General features: G+C 40.9%; 1 protein-coding gene across 7 annotated transcripts in view; it reads right to left on the reverse strand.

Moving 5' to 3' along the window:
- Positions 1 to 14,247, reverse strand: part of uso1 (USO1 vesicle transport factor) — a 19,975-nt gene that overhangs the window by 3,763 nt on the left and 1,965 nt on the right. The window contains exons 3-22 of one of the 7 annotated variants that reach the window (XM_035660209.1): positions 13,176 to 13,240; positions 12,354 to 12,430; positions 12,098 to 12,109; positions 11,763 to 11,816; positions 9,932 to 10,032; positions 9,734 to 9,836; positions 9,480 to 9,535; positions 9,000 to 9,120; positions 8,700 to 8,878; positions 8,454 to 8,594; positions 8,267 to 8,355; positions 8,015 to 8,169; positions 6,977 to 7,182; positions 6,782 to 6,802; positions 2,776 to 2,886; positions 2,466 to 2,584; positions 2,075 to 2,256; positions 1,864 to 1,985; positions 1,602 to 1,740; positions 524 to 690 (exon numbers count right to left, since the gene is read on the reverse strand). In XM_035660209.1, coding sequence (XP_035516102.1) covers positions 524 to 690; positions 1,602 to 1,740; positions 1,864 to 1,985; positions 2,075 to 2,256; positions 2,466 to 2,584; positions 2,776 to 2,886; positions 6,782 to 6,802; positions 6,977 to 7,182; positions 8,015 to 8,169; positions 8,267 to 8,355; positions 8,454 to 8,594; positions 8,700 to 8,878; positions 9,000 to 9,120; positions 9,480 to 9,535; positions 9,734 to 9,836; positions 9,932 to 10,032; positions 11,763 to 11,816; positions 12,098 to 12,109; positions 12,354 to 12,430; positions 13,176 to 13,240 — 2,220 coding nt within the window. Of the gene's footprint in view, positions 1 to 523; positions 691 to 1,601; positions 1,741 to 1,863; positions 1,986 to 2,074; positions 2,257 to 2,465; positions 2,585 to 2,775; positions 2,887 to 6,772; positions 6,803 to 6,976; positions 7,183 to 8,014; positions 8,170 to 8,266; positions 8,356 to 8,453; positions 8,595 to 8,699; positions 8,879 to 8,999; positions 9,121 to 9,479; positions 9,536 to 9,733; positions 9,837 to 9,931; positions 10,033 to 11,762; positions 11,817 to 12,097; positions 12,110 to 12,353; positions 12,431 to 13,175; positions 13,241 to 14,247 lie in introns of all 7 variants that reach the window. The other 6 variants (XM_035660208.1, XM_035660211.1, XM_035660210.1 and 3 more) reach the window with 6 other exon arrangements.

Genomic DNA, 14,247 nt, shown 5'->3' on the forward strand with positions numbered 1-14,247 from the left:
GGTTTGCCTGAAAACTGTAGTTGGCAACAATTACTGTGATGTTTTCTGGCGGTTATTACAACTGTGAAGGGCCGGTTTGAAGCTGAGTTCAGTCATTTATTACTCAAAGTCTACCTGCTGTTTGTATGCTATGTATGGGTCTGACCAGAGAAAACGTAATACAGTTTTTGTAATGATGTCAACTGTTTTTCAAGAAACAGTGATGAGTTGGACGGCAATCTGTCTGCCAATCAATCATATTTTCCGGTGGTTGAACCGTGACCACTGTTGCTGTTTGAGAAACGCTCCACAGGGTGTCACTGAGCTGTGTGTGGAGGAGTGAGTTTTCCCTGCACAGCTCCTTCGCCTAAAGCTTAGACAAAACAAACACACAGACGCGGTGATAAAGTCTGTGCCCCTGACAACAGCACAACTTTGAAACAACATTTCCCTTCATTAGTGTTATTTAATGGAAATCATCCCAGAGTACAACGCCCCAGCACACAAACACACACATAGACTCTGTACGCACACATTCACTAACCAGGGTGTTGATGAGTGCGTCTTTGTCACCGAGTTGTGTCTGAAGGAGTGCGTGCTGCCTGCGGAGCTCCTCCAGCTCCTCTCTTAGCTGTGTGATCTCCTCCGTCTGCAGCCCGTTCATCTGTGAGCCGTCTCCCTGGCTGTTGGACTGACTCTGGTTCTCCTTACCTGAAGATATGACCACAAACTCAGTTCAAATGTCAGATTCAACAGGAAATGTAATGTTGATGTTATACACATATACAGAATCAGTTACTGTACGATATAGCTGATTTTGATATTCAGGAAGTAGAAATATCTTGGCTGATTATTAGTGAGGCTCCAGTACAGTAAGCCATATTAAGGCAGTAGTTTAGTTTCAATTTTACATACAAAGTTCATCGCCATCATTATACCATTTTAGTCACTATCTAAATTCCTTAGATAAGAAGTTGTATACACGCAGCATTACTGCAGAGAAACAAGCAAGCAACATGAGTCCAGTTTAACTACATTTGCTTTCTTCATGAGTTAGATGAGCACAACGATACCACTCATGTCTGTGCATTAAGTACGGCACTAAAGTTGAGACGTTGTTAGCTTAGCTTAGCATAAATACTGGAAGCAGGCCAAAACGGGTAGCCAGGCTTCGTTCAAAGTTCAAGTCCGTAAACAAACATATGAAATTCTCACATAACTAAAACTACAAACTGTATAGAAATGTGTATTTCCCAAAATGTTGAACTGCTCCTTTACACTCTCTCTCCTCATGTATATGGTTGCCCTGTGCACACTGCTGTAAAACTGTATCTTGTGATGTCGCTGCATATCACTGCCACCCTGTATCTCAGTAATGAAGTAGTAAAACTTCATCATCAACAGGGATGGTGGCCAGAAATAAGTAAACAAGACATAGGACACAGAAAATTAATTAAAATGTGCACATTGTTAACGTACACTGCTCCAAGCATTTCTTTTTCTGATTGTATTTTTCAATTAACAAACCAGACACAAAGTACTTCTTGTGATAAATTACATCCTTGTTCTTTTTTCAAGGGCAAAACACACCTGCTACCAGTTAACCAATGAGGTGAACCCACCTAATTTTAGCTTGAGGATGTTGTACTGATCTTTGTGCTGCTGGATCTGGGACAGCTGCTGGGTGACCGTAGTGTGCATCTGTTCGTTCTGAGATGACATGGACGCTACCTGCTCTTTCAGCTCCTGGATCTGAGCATCCTGAGGATCACACAATCAAAAAAAACCTAATCAACAGGAGGGAACATATAATTAACTATAAATAAACACAAAACTAAACCACGTGCAGAACTGAAAATGCCACTGCCACTTAGCTCTGATTACCTGTTCTCTGATCAGCTCTTTATACTGAGTTACAATGTTGTCATGTTGCTCTAATGTCTTCTTCACCTCCTCTTCCTTCTTCTCCTCCTCACTGGATTTGTGAACTGCTTTGGTGATCATACCTGTTTAGAGTAGCAGGAGAGATAATTCGTAAAACTATGCCACAATAAATACATTTTCGCTGGATGTGAAGAATTGTCTCTTGACTGACCTTCGAGTTCTTTGACCAGCTTGGTGAACTCGTGGTCGAACAGCATCTGCTCTGGAGACGGGAAGACCGGCTGTGGTTTCTGGGCCGCCCGCGAGTACAGCTCGTGTTTGGTGATGAAGCCCAGTTTCTCTACAAAGTTTTCCTTTCCAATCCGCTTCTCGATGAGCTGCTTTAGCTTCTCTCTGAGGAGGACAGAGATGACACAGCAGGTCTTAAACAGAGCTCGACAGTGTGTGATAGAGAGACAGACAGCGCAAAGTTGGAGAGTTGATGACGGCTGCACTCGTTGCGTTGCTCTGCATGAAAGCTTCCGAAAAACACTTAATCAACCCCAATAACAATCATCCCTAATATTTTGACTGATTTTCTAGGTGTGTGAGCTGACGCTTACTTTGTGTTGTTTTCCAGTGAGTTGTCGTTGTAATAGATGCAGATGCCGAGAAGCAGCGCACACAGGCCCTGCACCAGCCTTTCATCCTCTCCCAAATTCTCGGAGATCTGTGCCGTCAACTGCAGGAGTCACCCAGTCAAGGATTCCTTCAACACCAGTGAGTCACAGAAACCTACATCCAAGTTATAACTTAAATGAAAATACAAGGTCCCTCAAAAGGAGTGAGGTAATAGTTTGTTAACAAAACTATAACTAGACACATTTATTGTAATGAAACAGGTGTACTGCTTTAAAGCTGCTTCAAGGATACAAAGGGAACATTTTCCTGATTGTGTAGAAAGTGTGTGACAGCTATCGGACAGTTGCTGATCCATGTACACAGCAGCATGAGGAGGCCCACCCTGGTCTGCACTTTACTGCCCTGCGGAGCACAAGAACAAAACAGAAGAAATGTCAACACATGCTTCTTGAATGGCAGTCAAAGTGTCTGTCAAGAGACCAATGTAGAACAAACATGTAATATTCTAGAGATATAAAACATTTAGAGTTTAGACAGGAAGAAAATGTTCAATATGGGGGATTATCAAAACCTGAATGGCAACCGATGTTACAATTACTAAAATTTGAACCTTGGTCATAGATTTATAGATTAGGTCCAGATTGGGACATTAGTTAATGAACAGTTCTTGTCATTTCTTTAAAGAGCGAGTTAAAATTTGCATTTGCTGAGTGTGACACAACATAATTTAGAAATCCAACAAAATTATTGCCAATGTATTAAATTCCAACAGGAAAAAAGAAAGTATAAATGGGGCTGATAAAATGGCAACAAAAGTGCTTGAATATGAGTTGTTGTTAAAGCATTAATTTTGTTGGCCCAAGCTGACGTGTTGGGAGTAAAACACTGCATTTAATTTCACAAACAACAAAAATATGGAAAAGGTTAATTAAATCCATCAGTACTTCAATCACATTCACCATTAGTAGTTATTAAGGTTATAACAAACAAAAAACTAAGACACAGTTAAAATGAATACATTCAGTATATTCAAACAAGGCTGTGTTGACCAGACCATGCTGCATTAACCTGTATGAATAAATCAACGTCCTTTAAAGCATAAAAGTACCTCCAGCTATCAGGTGTTCTGCAAGTTCACAATTTTCAATTAGTCTGTGGTTTGCAATTTTCATTCTGCAAGTGATTGATGACTTGCAATCCAAGTATCATAGAATTGTAATTTGACTATATTTCCAGCTGTCAGCACATGCAAAGCAAAACAAACTAAATGTGATTTTTAGGGATGAAAAATGAACTGTAATAACAAAAAGATGATATAAAAATTAGCATGCATTTCCATGAAAACAGCTTTGAGAAGCAGGTAAGAGATTCCAATGTCTGCTTCCAATGGACACATTTATAGGAAACTTCCAGTAAGCAATTATGCTGTATGTATGAATAACTAATGTCAATCAGCTGTAGAAAAATAAAGGATGATTTTAATGGAGTTGGAATGTAAAGATGATGAAAATCAAGACAGATAAAAACAGTGCAGAGGTGAATAGGAACTGTAAACTCTGTAGCTTAAGGCTGCTAATACGCTGGTGCATTAACACTTAATGCACATCATGCTTGAAGGAGAGCTTACTTCTTTCCTCCAGTGACATAAAAGATGCCAGAATTGAGTAAGTATGGAGATCTGAGCAATGAAGGTGTGGGTAAAAACTTATCAGCATTCCATACTATAAAAACTTACGAAATCACCTTTTCAGATTTAGTCTCCAAATGTGACGTAATGCAAAAATGAGGAGGAAAACAAAAGACAGGAAAATGACCACCAAGTATTAATTGAACAGACCTCTGCAAAAAAACACACACTGTGCTTCTGTATGTGTTTGTGTGGGTGATTGTGGTTAAAACTGCAGCCTAGCAGTTAAAATACAATCCTCCATCTAGTCACAGTCGGGAGGGTATCAGAGGCAGGGGTTGAAAGCTGGGAGTAATAAGAATGTATTGCACTGGTCCAACTGGTCTCCTCCCAGTTGGATGAGTCTGGAATACCTCCGCAGGCTGGCGTCCAGAAGCCGACCTGTTCAGATGTCTGAACCACCTCCGCAGCCTCCGTTCAACACGTATTCAGTCCTACTTCTGTCCGAGCTCCTCGCCCTTTCTCTAAAAAGTCCAAACACTCAATATGTGAAACCAATTTCTGTTGCTTGGATCTGCAATCTCATCCTTTCCTGTCATTAGTCCAAGTTAAGGACTACAGATGCAGACTAGCATGATACAGGAAAATCGAGAGCTTTGCCTTCGGAGTTAGCTCCTTTTTTACTGCAACAGTCAAGTAAAAACCTGATGCCACAATTGACCGATCAATCTCTCGCTACATTTTAGATAATCTCTAATAAACAAGATCCTGATAGTCTTCCAATCCCTCACTTGGAGCAGCAACTTGCTCCCAACCCAAAGGGAGGAACCATGAACCAAGGCCTTAGAGTGCAGACTATCATTCCAGACCACAATAACTGGAGCACACCATTGTTTTAGAAATGGGAGCCAGAGGTGAAGTGATTCTCCATGACCTCCCCGTACTCCTCCGACAGACGTTTTCAACATGGTGGCTTACTTCATCATTCTTTGCTGCTATGTCAGACACCAATGACTTCTGGCCAAAACTCTGAGCACTCACATTTCTTGTCCCAAAAAAAAACAGCAGTGACAATTGAAGACTACAAAGATATATTAAGCAGATATTCACAGTTTAACTTCACAAGAGTTGACCAGGTTTGTCCAGCTGCTTCCCCCACCTACTCAACTCACCCTGAGAGTGTCCAAACATATTGCTGCAGATCTGATCATAAACACTATGAAGTTAATCATCACCAATCACAAACCCTATCCTGGATGACGGTGCTTTGCAGACTAGTTGGTACTGCAGGACCTCTTGCACTTACCCCCCACCATAAAGTGAAATTTCACACCTTCAAAAGCCCATTTTTGTCACCAGACCTCCGTGAGCAGGCCTCCGCTTCTGCTTACTTGACAAAGTAACGTGGGTGTCCAGTTTCCCTGATCCAGACTTGGTCACCTCAACTGAGACCAAGCAAGTTGAAAGCAAGGAGTTTGTCAACTGATACCAAGTAGTTTCACCAGGAAGATGCAGAGAAGTGCATACATTTTAGCAGACTGTCATAGCCAGACCCTCATTCAAGACAATAGGGCAAAAGAAGAAGAACTGGCAACTCCAGAGAAAGAGAGTAATTGCAAACTGATTAACTCCCAGGGAAATTGAGAGGCTTGGTTAAGTTTGGCTGAATAATTATAACCCTTTTCACCTTATCTCAACACTAAAACTCATAAACCTATTTTAGAACCATCTGAATCCACAGTGAGAATGAATTACTCCTCATTAAACATAAACTATAAAATCTTCTGGCACCTGCACTGTGCATTTGTAAGCAGGTACGGTATCTAAATGTAAAGAGAACAACAAAAACAAGAGTGGAGATCTCACTCAGACAGGAAAAGGCCCAAAAGCTGCTGTAGCATACACTTCCTGAACAGACAGATAAGGACTTGCAGCACAGCAAACGGTCCAAAGTCACAACTCCAAGTAGATGTTAGGATGACATAATCTGAGATACAACCACTGAAAAACAGCTGCTGTGTCCCTTTTCTCTGAACCTCTCTCAGATGGACAGTTCTTACTCCCCCACACTTCACTAGTGAACACAGTGAGAGTAACTAGAGCAGGGGTGTCAAACATACACATGGGCCCACCGGATGACTTGGCAAAGAGGGAACATTGACGATAAGTCATTAATTTCAGTATTTCAATAAAATGCACTGCTACTCTTGATTCTCGCTGGACAAGTAAAATACTACACTGTTGTTCAGTTCCAAAAAAAAAGACTAAACTAAACGTTTTGTGTAGATCTTCAGTGATCTGTAAATTGTAATGACAGCAGACTGACTGGAAAAACTGAGACATATTGTTGCACTTATCTCAAGCTGTTCATCATCACACACTGTTCATACACTAAAAGAAATTGGGCTGTAAGTGGCCCATGAACTAAAATGACTATGACACCCCTGAACTAGAGCCTCCTCTGTGGGGAGGAGCGCATCCGAGTGCCACACGCATTAGCTATTAGTTAGGGACAAAGAAGGAGTAGTAAAGAGTTAAAGGGAAGCAAGATCCCCCAACAATGTGGGCCAACAAGACCCCTACTACAGATGCCAAGCCAAAATAACCAGCATAGGTGCCACCCAAACACTCAAAACACGCACAGACAAAGTACACACGCACTTTACTTACCCGCCGGATGATCTTATCTCCCTGTAAAACCACAATAATGTGACATTTTTCTATTCACTGTTGTCAGCACATCAACATTAACCTCTATTTATTTGCCAAAAATATGTCTCTGTTCTTAAAGTCCTTTCTACCCCGACACACGTAACCCGTTGGCATCTTCATTCCAGCAGTGAAATGGCACTGTTGGTGTCCTACCTGGGAGAGGATGTTAGTGCACTGCTGCAGCAGGGAGACAGGGGGCTTTCCCAGGCTGGTGGCCAGTTGAACCCTCAGCAGCTGCTCCTTCTGGGTGAGGTTGTCCTGCAGGGAGTGAGCCAAGGCGACAGCGGCACACCAGTTGGACAAAGAGTCTGCTGAGAACAGGCCTCCGCACAGCAGCTGGCCCGCTGAGATGGAATTTGCTGGGGGAAAAAAGGGGGCAAGTGAATAAATAAATATTTATAACTGAAGCTGAAAGGATCAAGAAGAATAAACAGTCCACCCATCCAAATTGAGCCACTAATAATTTGGGTCAAGCATACTGTGACTATGTGACTGGTTTAATTTATTAAGCTAGTATACCGTGTATTTGTAATATTTTTCCACCAATAAACATAATTAAAAAAAAACCAATACTGATGGATTCACTGGATGTGTCAGTGTCATGACATTTTGGCATTTTTAAACAGATCAGTATCAGCTATACTGAGCTATATTAAAGTCCAATCCGATCCTTACAGGCCATTCAGGTCACTCAGGCAAAGACTGCACCGAAGCAACCAAGACTGCAGGACACTTTTAAAGTCAGAAATTCCCTCCGGCGACAGCAACAACACCAAAAAACATTATAGGGAGGGTGTGTTAGGATATTTTATAGCCTACTTTGTTATTTTGTAAAATATAAAATAGCTGCTTGGATACAGGCATTTTTTTCTTTAATGACTTGATCGGGACATTCCTAATTTTTAGCCATCATCTATAATTAATTTATCAGTTATAATTGTGGTAAAGCAGGGATGTCAATATTCTACAAGGGGAACTTCTACTTAAAAAATGACTCATGTTTTGCACTGAGGTAGGATTATCTTTAGTGCTAATCAAACTTTACTGTTGCTGTGAAAAGGTTCTATATAGAAGTTGATAAAATAGACTCCTTTAAGACACTCCATCAACCCAATGGTCTACAAACTCTTGAAAATTATAGTAAAACAACTGATAATACCACTTCTGAGTTCTCAACTTGTTGTAACTGACCATCAATGGTGGAGGGCAGCAGCGTAGCCACAATCTCTCCTTGGCCCTTCTGGTTTTTGTAGAGGAAACACTGGAAACAGTAGAGGACTGCACAGCGAAGCACAAATGGTTGTCTCTCATTCACCATGGACATGAGCAGCACTACGATGGCTGGTCTATGGACAGATGGCGAAGAGAGATCAGAGAGAAAGTCAGTACAGAATTTACTATCAGATGGATGTGAGAGATCTTGGTTCATTGGTTGTGTCCTACCTTGGTGGGTTTGAAGGAGCGTTGACTGATGCAAAGTAGTCCTGGTTGACCTGTGAGCCTCTGATAACCTCCGATACAGTGTTGATGGTCTGAAAGAAAGTAGCAAGATCAAAAAGTGCAGTTAGTTCCAAAGGAGCCAAACCTTTTGAGTTACCAAAGACTGTTTGGGTAGTACTGCTGTCATTACCTCAGTGAGGATGTCAGCAGGCACACCAGTGGCCATGAGGATGGTACACAACTGCTGCAGCAGACCACACTGGTACATGGACTTCTGACAGCTGGCTGTAGCTCCAGGAGAGTTCACTGGAGACACCATGACTCGCACCAACTGCGGACAGAACGGTGTGCAAGATTTTAGCAAAACAATATCCTATTGTGCTGCCTTTTTAATTTGTAATTAAAGCAACAGTTCAACATGACTGTTCTGTATTACCTGCAGCATGAGGTGGAGATTGGTGACCTTCTGTGCGGACCAGCCAGAGTTATCGTCCCCAACCTCAAACCAGGGCTTCATTCTTTGAATGTAGGAGCCCTCCTTGAAGAAGTTCTGATTGGAGCTGTTGTTCTTCAGCAGGTTGAGCAGCAGCAGCAAACAGTCCTCCACCACAATACCTGCATCCAGGGAAAAGGATGTATGTCAGGACATAATATCATAAGAAAAACGGATATTTAGAATTGGATTGTATTTAAATTTCTACAGTCAATTCTGTATTGACTCTCAAGATCCTCGTACCTCCATCACTGCTGCCCTCTTCTGTGATGATATCTAGAAGACGCTCAAATGCATTTTCAAATGCCACAATTTTCTGAATGGCAGCATTGCTTTTGGTCAGCTGTTGAAGCAGCAGCAAGCCCTGAAAGTAAATAAAACAGGTCATCATTCATGTCCTGAAAATTTGATTTTCGCAGCATTATATGTACTGTCATGATAAAAAGACCTGTATTAAACACATAGTGGCCGTAAAGTAATCCACCGGGAATAAGTGCTTGCATGTATGTCACTGGCCAACACAGCACCTTGACAGATGACATTATGTAGCGTTGCAAATTGAGGCAGGTACAACCCTACGTTTTTCTGTGGGCCTGGCCTCATTCAAATGAATGACAGTGCTGCATTTTATCACACAGAGATAAAGTCGGTCTGAACGCAACCTTAATTTCACTGCAGGTCTATTACACAGTGGCAGCTTAAACAGCAGAGACAAGTACTCACATCATTGCGAATTACTTCTCTAGAGTCTGCCAACAGGTCCATCAATCTGGAAACACCTGTGGATGGACACAAACATTTTGCTCTCAAGAAAATACTGACACACTGATTCATCTTTTTGTGCATATTGTCAACTTTTTGAGAGCTAACAGATTCAGTAAAGGATCACAGCAATGTTGATGTAAGACTGAATGTGTAGTTCCAGATCATGACATTAAAAAAAACACAACAATCAGATGTGGAAAGGGGATACTCACCCATTGGGCTGACCAGAATGACACCCTGGACCTGGACACACTGGTTCTTCAGGAGAGCAGTCAACAGCTTCACCGCAGGCCAACGTACATGGAAGTCAAACTCCTAAAAACCACAGCAATGCATAAATACGCCACGCAGTTGTTCAGACAAATATAATGACAGATCTCTTGCACACAGGAGCAGAAACAGTTCAGTACCTCCAGCAGAGCGAGAAGCAGGGTCACATGTTCAGGGTCCTGAATGAACGTATCTGTGAACTGGGCACCCAGGTCATCTGCCTGCTTCTGGGCATTCTCATCTGTGAAGGAGATTAAAAGCTGAAATGAGTAACATCTCCAGCGATAAAGGAGAAGTCATCAGTGTAGGGTCATCAGTCGGTTTGTTCATAGCATTCAGCCTGAGTAAGACAGCAATAATTATTAAATCTGCAACTTGTCATAACTTTCCAGAGTGTTTATAACTGATGATCTTCTGTTATTGAATAATGACTTTACAAAGAATATTTGAATCCATTCGAGAAATGAGAAAAATGCTCAGGGTGATACTTGTGAACATGCCCTCTGGACAAAATAAACGGGGACACACAGATGGATGGGACAGTTGGATGGGAGAGGGGAACGGGGTGAGCTCAGTGGGGTTACTGTAAAAGGGATTCTACTTTGTAAACATAGGAAGAGACGTTTAATATGGGCTGAGCTGAGAGGTTTAGTGTGACAAGCTGGTTAGCAACACCACAGAGTGTGTACCCACCTATTAATCTAGCCATAACTTAAAAGGTACCCAAACTGTATCTAGAAATGCAGATAGCTTTAGATATATTTACCTATGTTTTGTTACATCCATCTCTAAGGCTGCGTTCACACTGCAAGCTTTAGTGCTCAATTCTTATTTATTGCTCAGATTTCTTTTTTGTTTTGCTGGTCACATTATTTGTTAAATGTGGCCCATATCAGACGTGAGTGTGAACAGGTCACGGTCCTAAAGAGACCAGCATAGATTAACACAAAAAATCAGACCTGTATCAGATAGGGACAACATGTGAAAGTGGCCCAAACCAGAATTTAAAAGATCTGATTCTATGTCATTTGTGCTGTTCACACTGAGTCACATATAAGCAAAACAATATGAGTCAGGCCACTTCTGCCTGCAGTGTGAACACAGCCTAAGATTTCTGCATCCTCCCCAAAATGAAGACTTTGGTTGTAGCACAATTACATTAAAAGGTTTAATAATCAATATCTTCATATTAACAGTAGACAGGATTACCATGCAACTCTACAGAACGTTTTAGCTTCTTTTAGCTCACTGTTTTGGTTTTCCAGCCTGCATATTTACAGTTGTGGTTCACTCTCACTGCCCTCATCAGCATTGTTTCTAGTCAGAAAGCCTAGAAAACACTCCTAAAACCACCATACTCTACACGCCCAGCACCAAATGGCAGACAGGAAAAGATAGCGACTAGCTGGTGAACATAGTGGAACATGTTAAAGCTAAAGAGGAAGATATTTCCCTCAAGAGTCGGTTGAGACCAAAAACAGAGCTACATAGGAATGACTTGCCAGGTGGCCAAACACAACTCAAAATGTATGCAAATGATGTGTCTGATGTGTAAATAAGAAACTACTTGCTGACATGCTTGCCATAGCAAATTTACAAGGGGACCAAAATAAAATAAATGAATGTAGGTTGTCTTTTAAGAAACGGTGTCCCTATCAAAACCCATAGATATCAGAACGCGAGCTACCACTGGAGGAATGTGAGGAAATATGATGAACTGAAATACACTTCAGAAGAGAACAAAATTAAATGTTCACCATAACAGTGCGAAAACAACCAGGTATTAAAATGTGAGAGAAACAAAGGAGCAATGAGAAATGACATACTAACAGACAGATATTCAAAGATGTGACGGTATTAGTGAAGCATTCTTGTTACCACCCAAACACCTTCAAGTCACTCTTCCAACTGAAGTTAGTTATCTAGCAGTACTATAAACTACTGCAGGGAGCGCTTGGTTTCTGTACTGACCAGGCATGGAAACGTTCTTATGCTTCCCTGCGACAGGGATAGGGGTTACTGCGTCTGCGAGAGCCGAGGGGGAAGAGTAAGTTTAAAGCCTCACCCAAAAGCTAGCATTCACTCTGAAGAAGTGTGGAATCAGCCGACTGATTCTTGTGAAGACATGCCACAACAACAACCAGAAGACAGCCTTGAATTTTATTAGCGGTGTACAATCTGTGCACTGCATGAGGTGTAAACATGACTATTAATGCGCTCTTTTTTCCACAACCCAAACAAGAGGAACCTATGAAGTGCTGCTGGTGGTTAGGGAGGTGGCATCATGCACAGACAAAGAGTTTTACCTTCTGATTCATCTGTAGGGTTAAAACATGGAAGAGAAGAGAGACGAGAATCTTTATATAAAGCAGTCATTATCCATGTACAGAAAAGGGGAATGCAAATTGACTGTTTTATGAATTGAATTTACACATGCAAACAAAACAATGGCTCAGTCAACACTGTTAACAGTAGCCACACAATTAGAGGGAATTATCTTCAAATGGTAACAAATTCAAGGTGAATTTCCTTATTTCTAATAATTGTAGGACGGTTGAATACCTTGCTCTTCCTCCTCATCGTTGCAGATTAGGTTGTACAGCGTGTCCAAAGCATAGCCAAGGATTTCAGAGTCAGACCTGTTAAATTAGCAGGAAGGAGCACAGTGTTAACAAAACACAGGTTTCATTGTTAACAGAACTTAAAAGGTAACTTGAACATTTCTCAATCTGGACCTTATTTTCCGACGTTTCTGTGTCAAAGTGATTAATGGGGACAACAACTTTTTATTGAGTGAGAGTGCTGCAGCCTGCAGCTACTAAATGGGCCAATATACACCCTTGCGGGCAAAGGCGCCCTGTCAAAATACAACCATTAAAAGTGCTTGTTTTTGCCACTGACTGGCTCTGATTGTTATTATAAGTGTCTAAAATTAAACGTTTTCTGTTCCTTTCGCTTGATCTGCTGTGTGTCTAACCAAGTATCGACCTACTAATGTCTCATTCTGAAATCTCACCCGTGAGGAGACTTGTTGCAGTCAACAGTGGAAATGTGAATAGAGAACAGTGCCAGCTAGGAAGATTTTGTCGTGTTGGACTAAAGAAATCGCAGCTTAGTGTTATGTAAAAGATTTTCAATGTGATGGTTGAATATTTAGCTGATTGCGACAATGAGGGTGGCGCCCCCGTTTATTTGAGCGGAGTATACGGACTATACAGATGAAGAACTCCTGCTGCAAAGCACTTTTAACAGCACCAAATTTAAAACTTGTTGCCCCCATTAGTTACTTGGACACAAAAACATGGAAAAATAAGGTCCAAGTTGAAAAGTACACACATGACAGTTACCAGACCAAACTAAAACATAAATAATACATCAACGTACCTATCAGTTTGCAGTATGTTAATCAAGTGATCCATCGCCTGTGTGCCAACTTCCATGCGATATTTCTGCAAAAGACAATAAAGACGCCAACGCAAGTTTAATTATATAGCACCTTTCAAAAAATAAGGCAATTCAAAGTGTTTCAGTACATATAAGACATAAAAAGGAAAAGAAACAGACATAAATAGATAAAATAAATCAAAATAAGCTATAACTGATCAAACAGTGGTGCACAAACATCCTTCTCCATGCAGCATAAGAAATGTTTTTGGCCCTCAGAAGCAGTAGTGTTATGAAAATACTCGATAAAATACTTATAAAATATAGGAAGTCTACACAACCATGTCTGTGTTTTTGACCAGCGCTGACACCACTGTGTGTTAATGTGCAACCCTGAGCCTCCTAAATCCCTTATTCATGCCTGATCAACTCATTACTCATGGTTGATGGGGCAGCCAGTAACAAAAAATGTCCATGAATAGAAATGAGAAGTGGCTTTCTAGAGGTCTATGTCAGTGATGAGTTCATTTTTAATCAGCACAGTTTAACAAGTAAGAGAATAAGAGTAGAAAACATTCACAAATGTCCTTGTTCATGCACATGACATTCATACAGGAGAACAGGGATTGAATTCCCCTGCTCCTTTGTTGACGCCTACTCCTGTAAATTAAGAGAGGTTAATAAACTAAACACCTACTGAATAAAAAAAATAAAATACTGGAAGCATCACTAATGTTGATTAACGCAAATTTCTACCCACAAATCATACAAACACTCTGCTACCAGTATATTACGCCTACCTAGACAAGAATAATACAGCTGTGTAATTAAAACACAACCTCTAAAAAGGTTATAATGTTCTGTTTTTAATGCTTTTTATACTCATACACTATCCCCCACATTTACATTAATACAGTTAAATCAACACGGTATTCTGTTCTTACGGCTTCGTAACAACTGTCATAGAGACTATAGATGATAAAGTGCCTCTTGGGCATTTACAGCAATGTCTATTCATCTGCACTGCCGCTAAACCAACAAATAAATAAACACCTCTAGGAAACAATTTCAT

The sequence above is a fragment of the Morone saxatilis genome, unplaced genomic scaffold (genome assembly GCF_004916995.1).
Source record: "Morone saxatilis isolate NCDOM2014 unplaced genomic scaffold, NCSU_SB_2.0 Contig17, whole genome shotgun sequence".
NCBI lineage: Eukaryota > Metazoa > Chordata > Actinopteri > Moronidae > Morone > Morone saxatilis.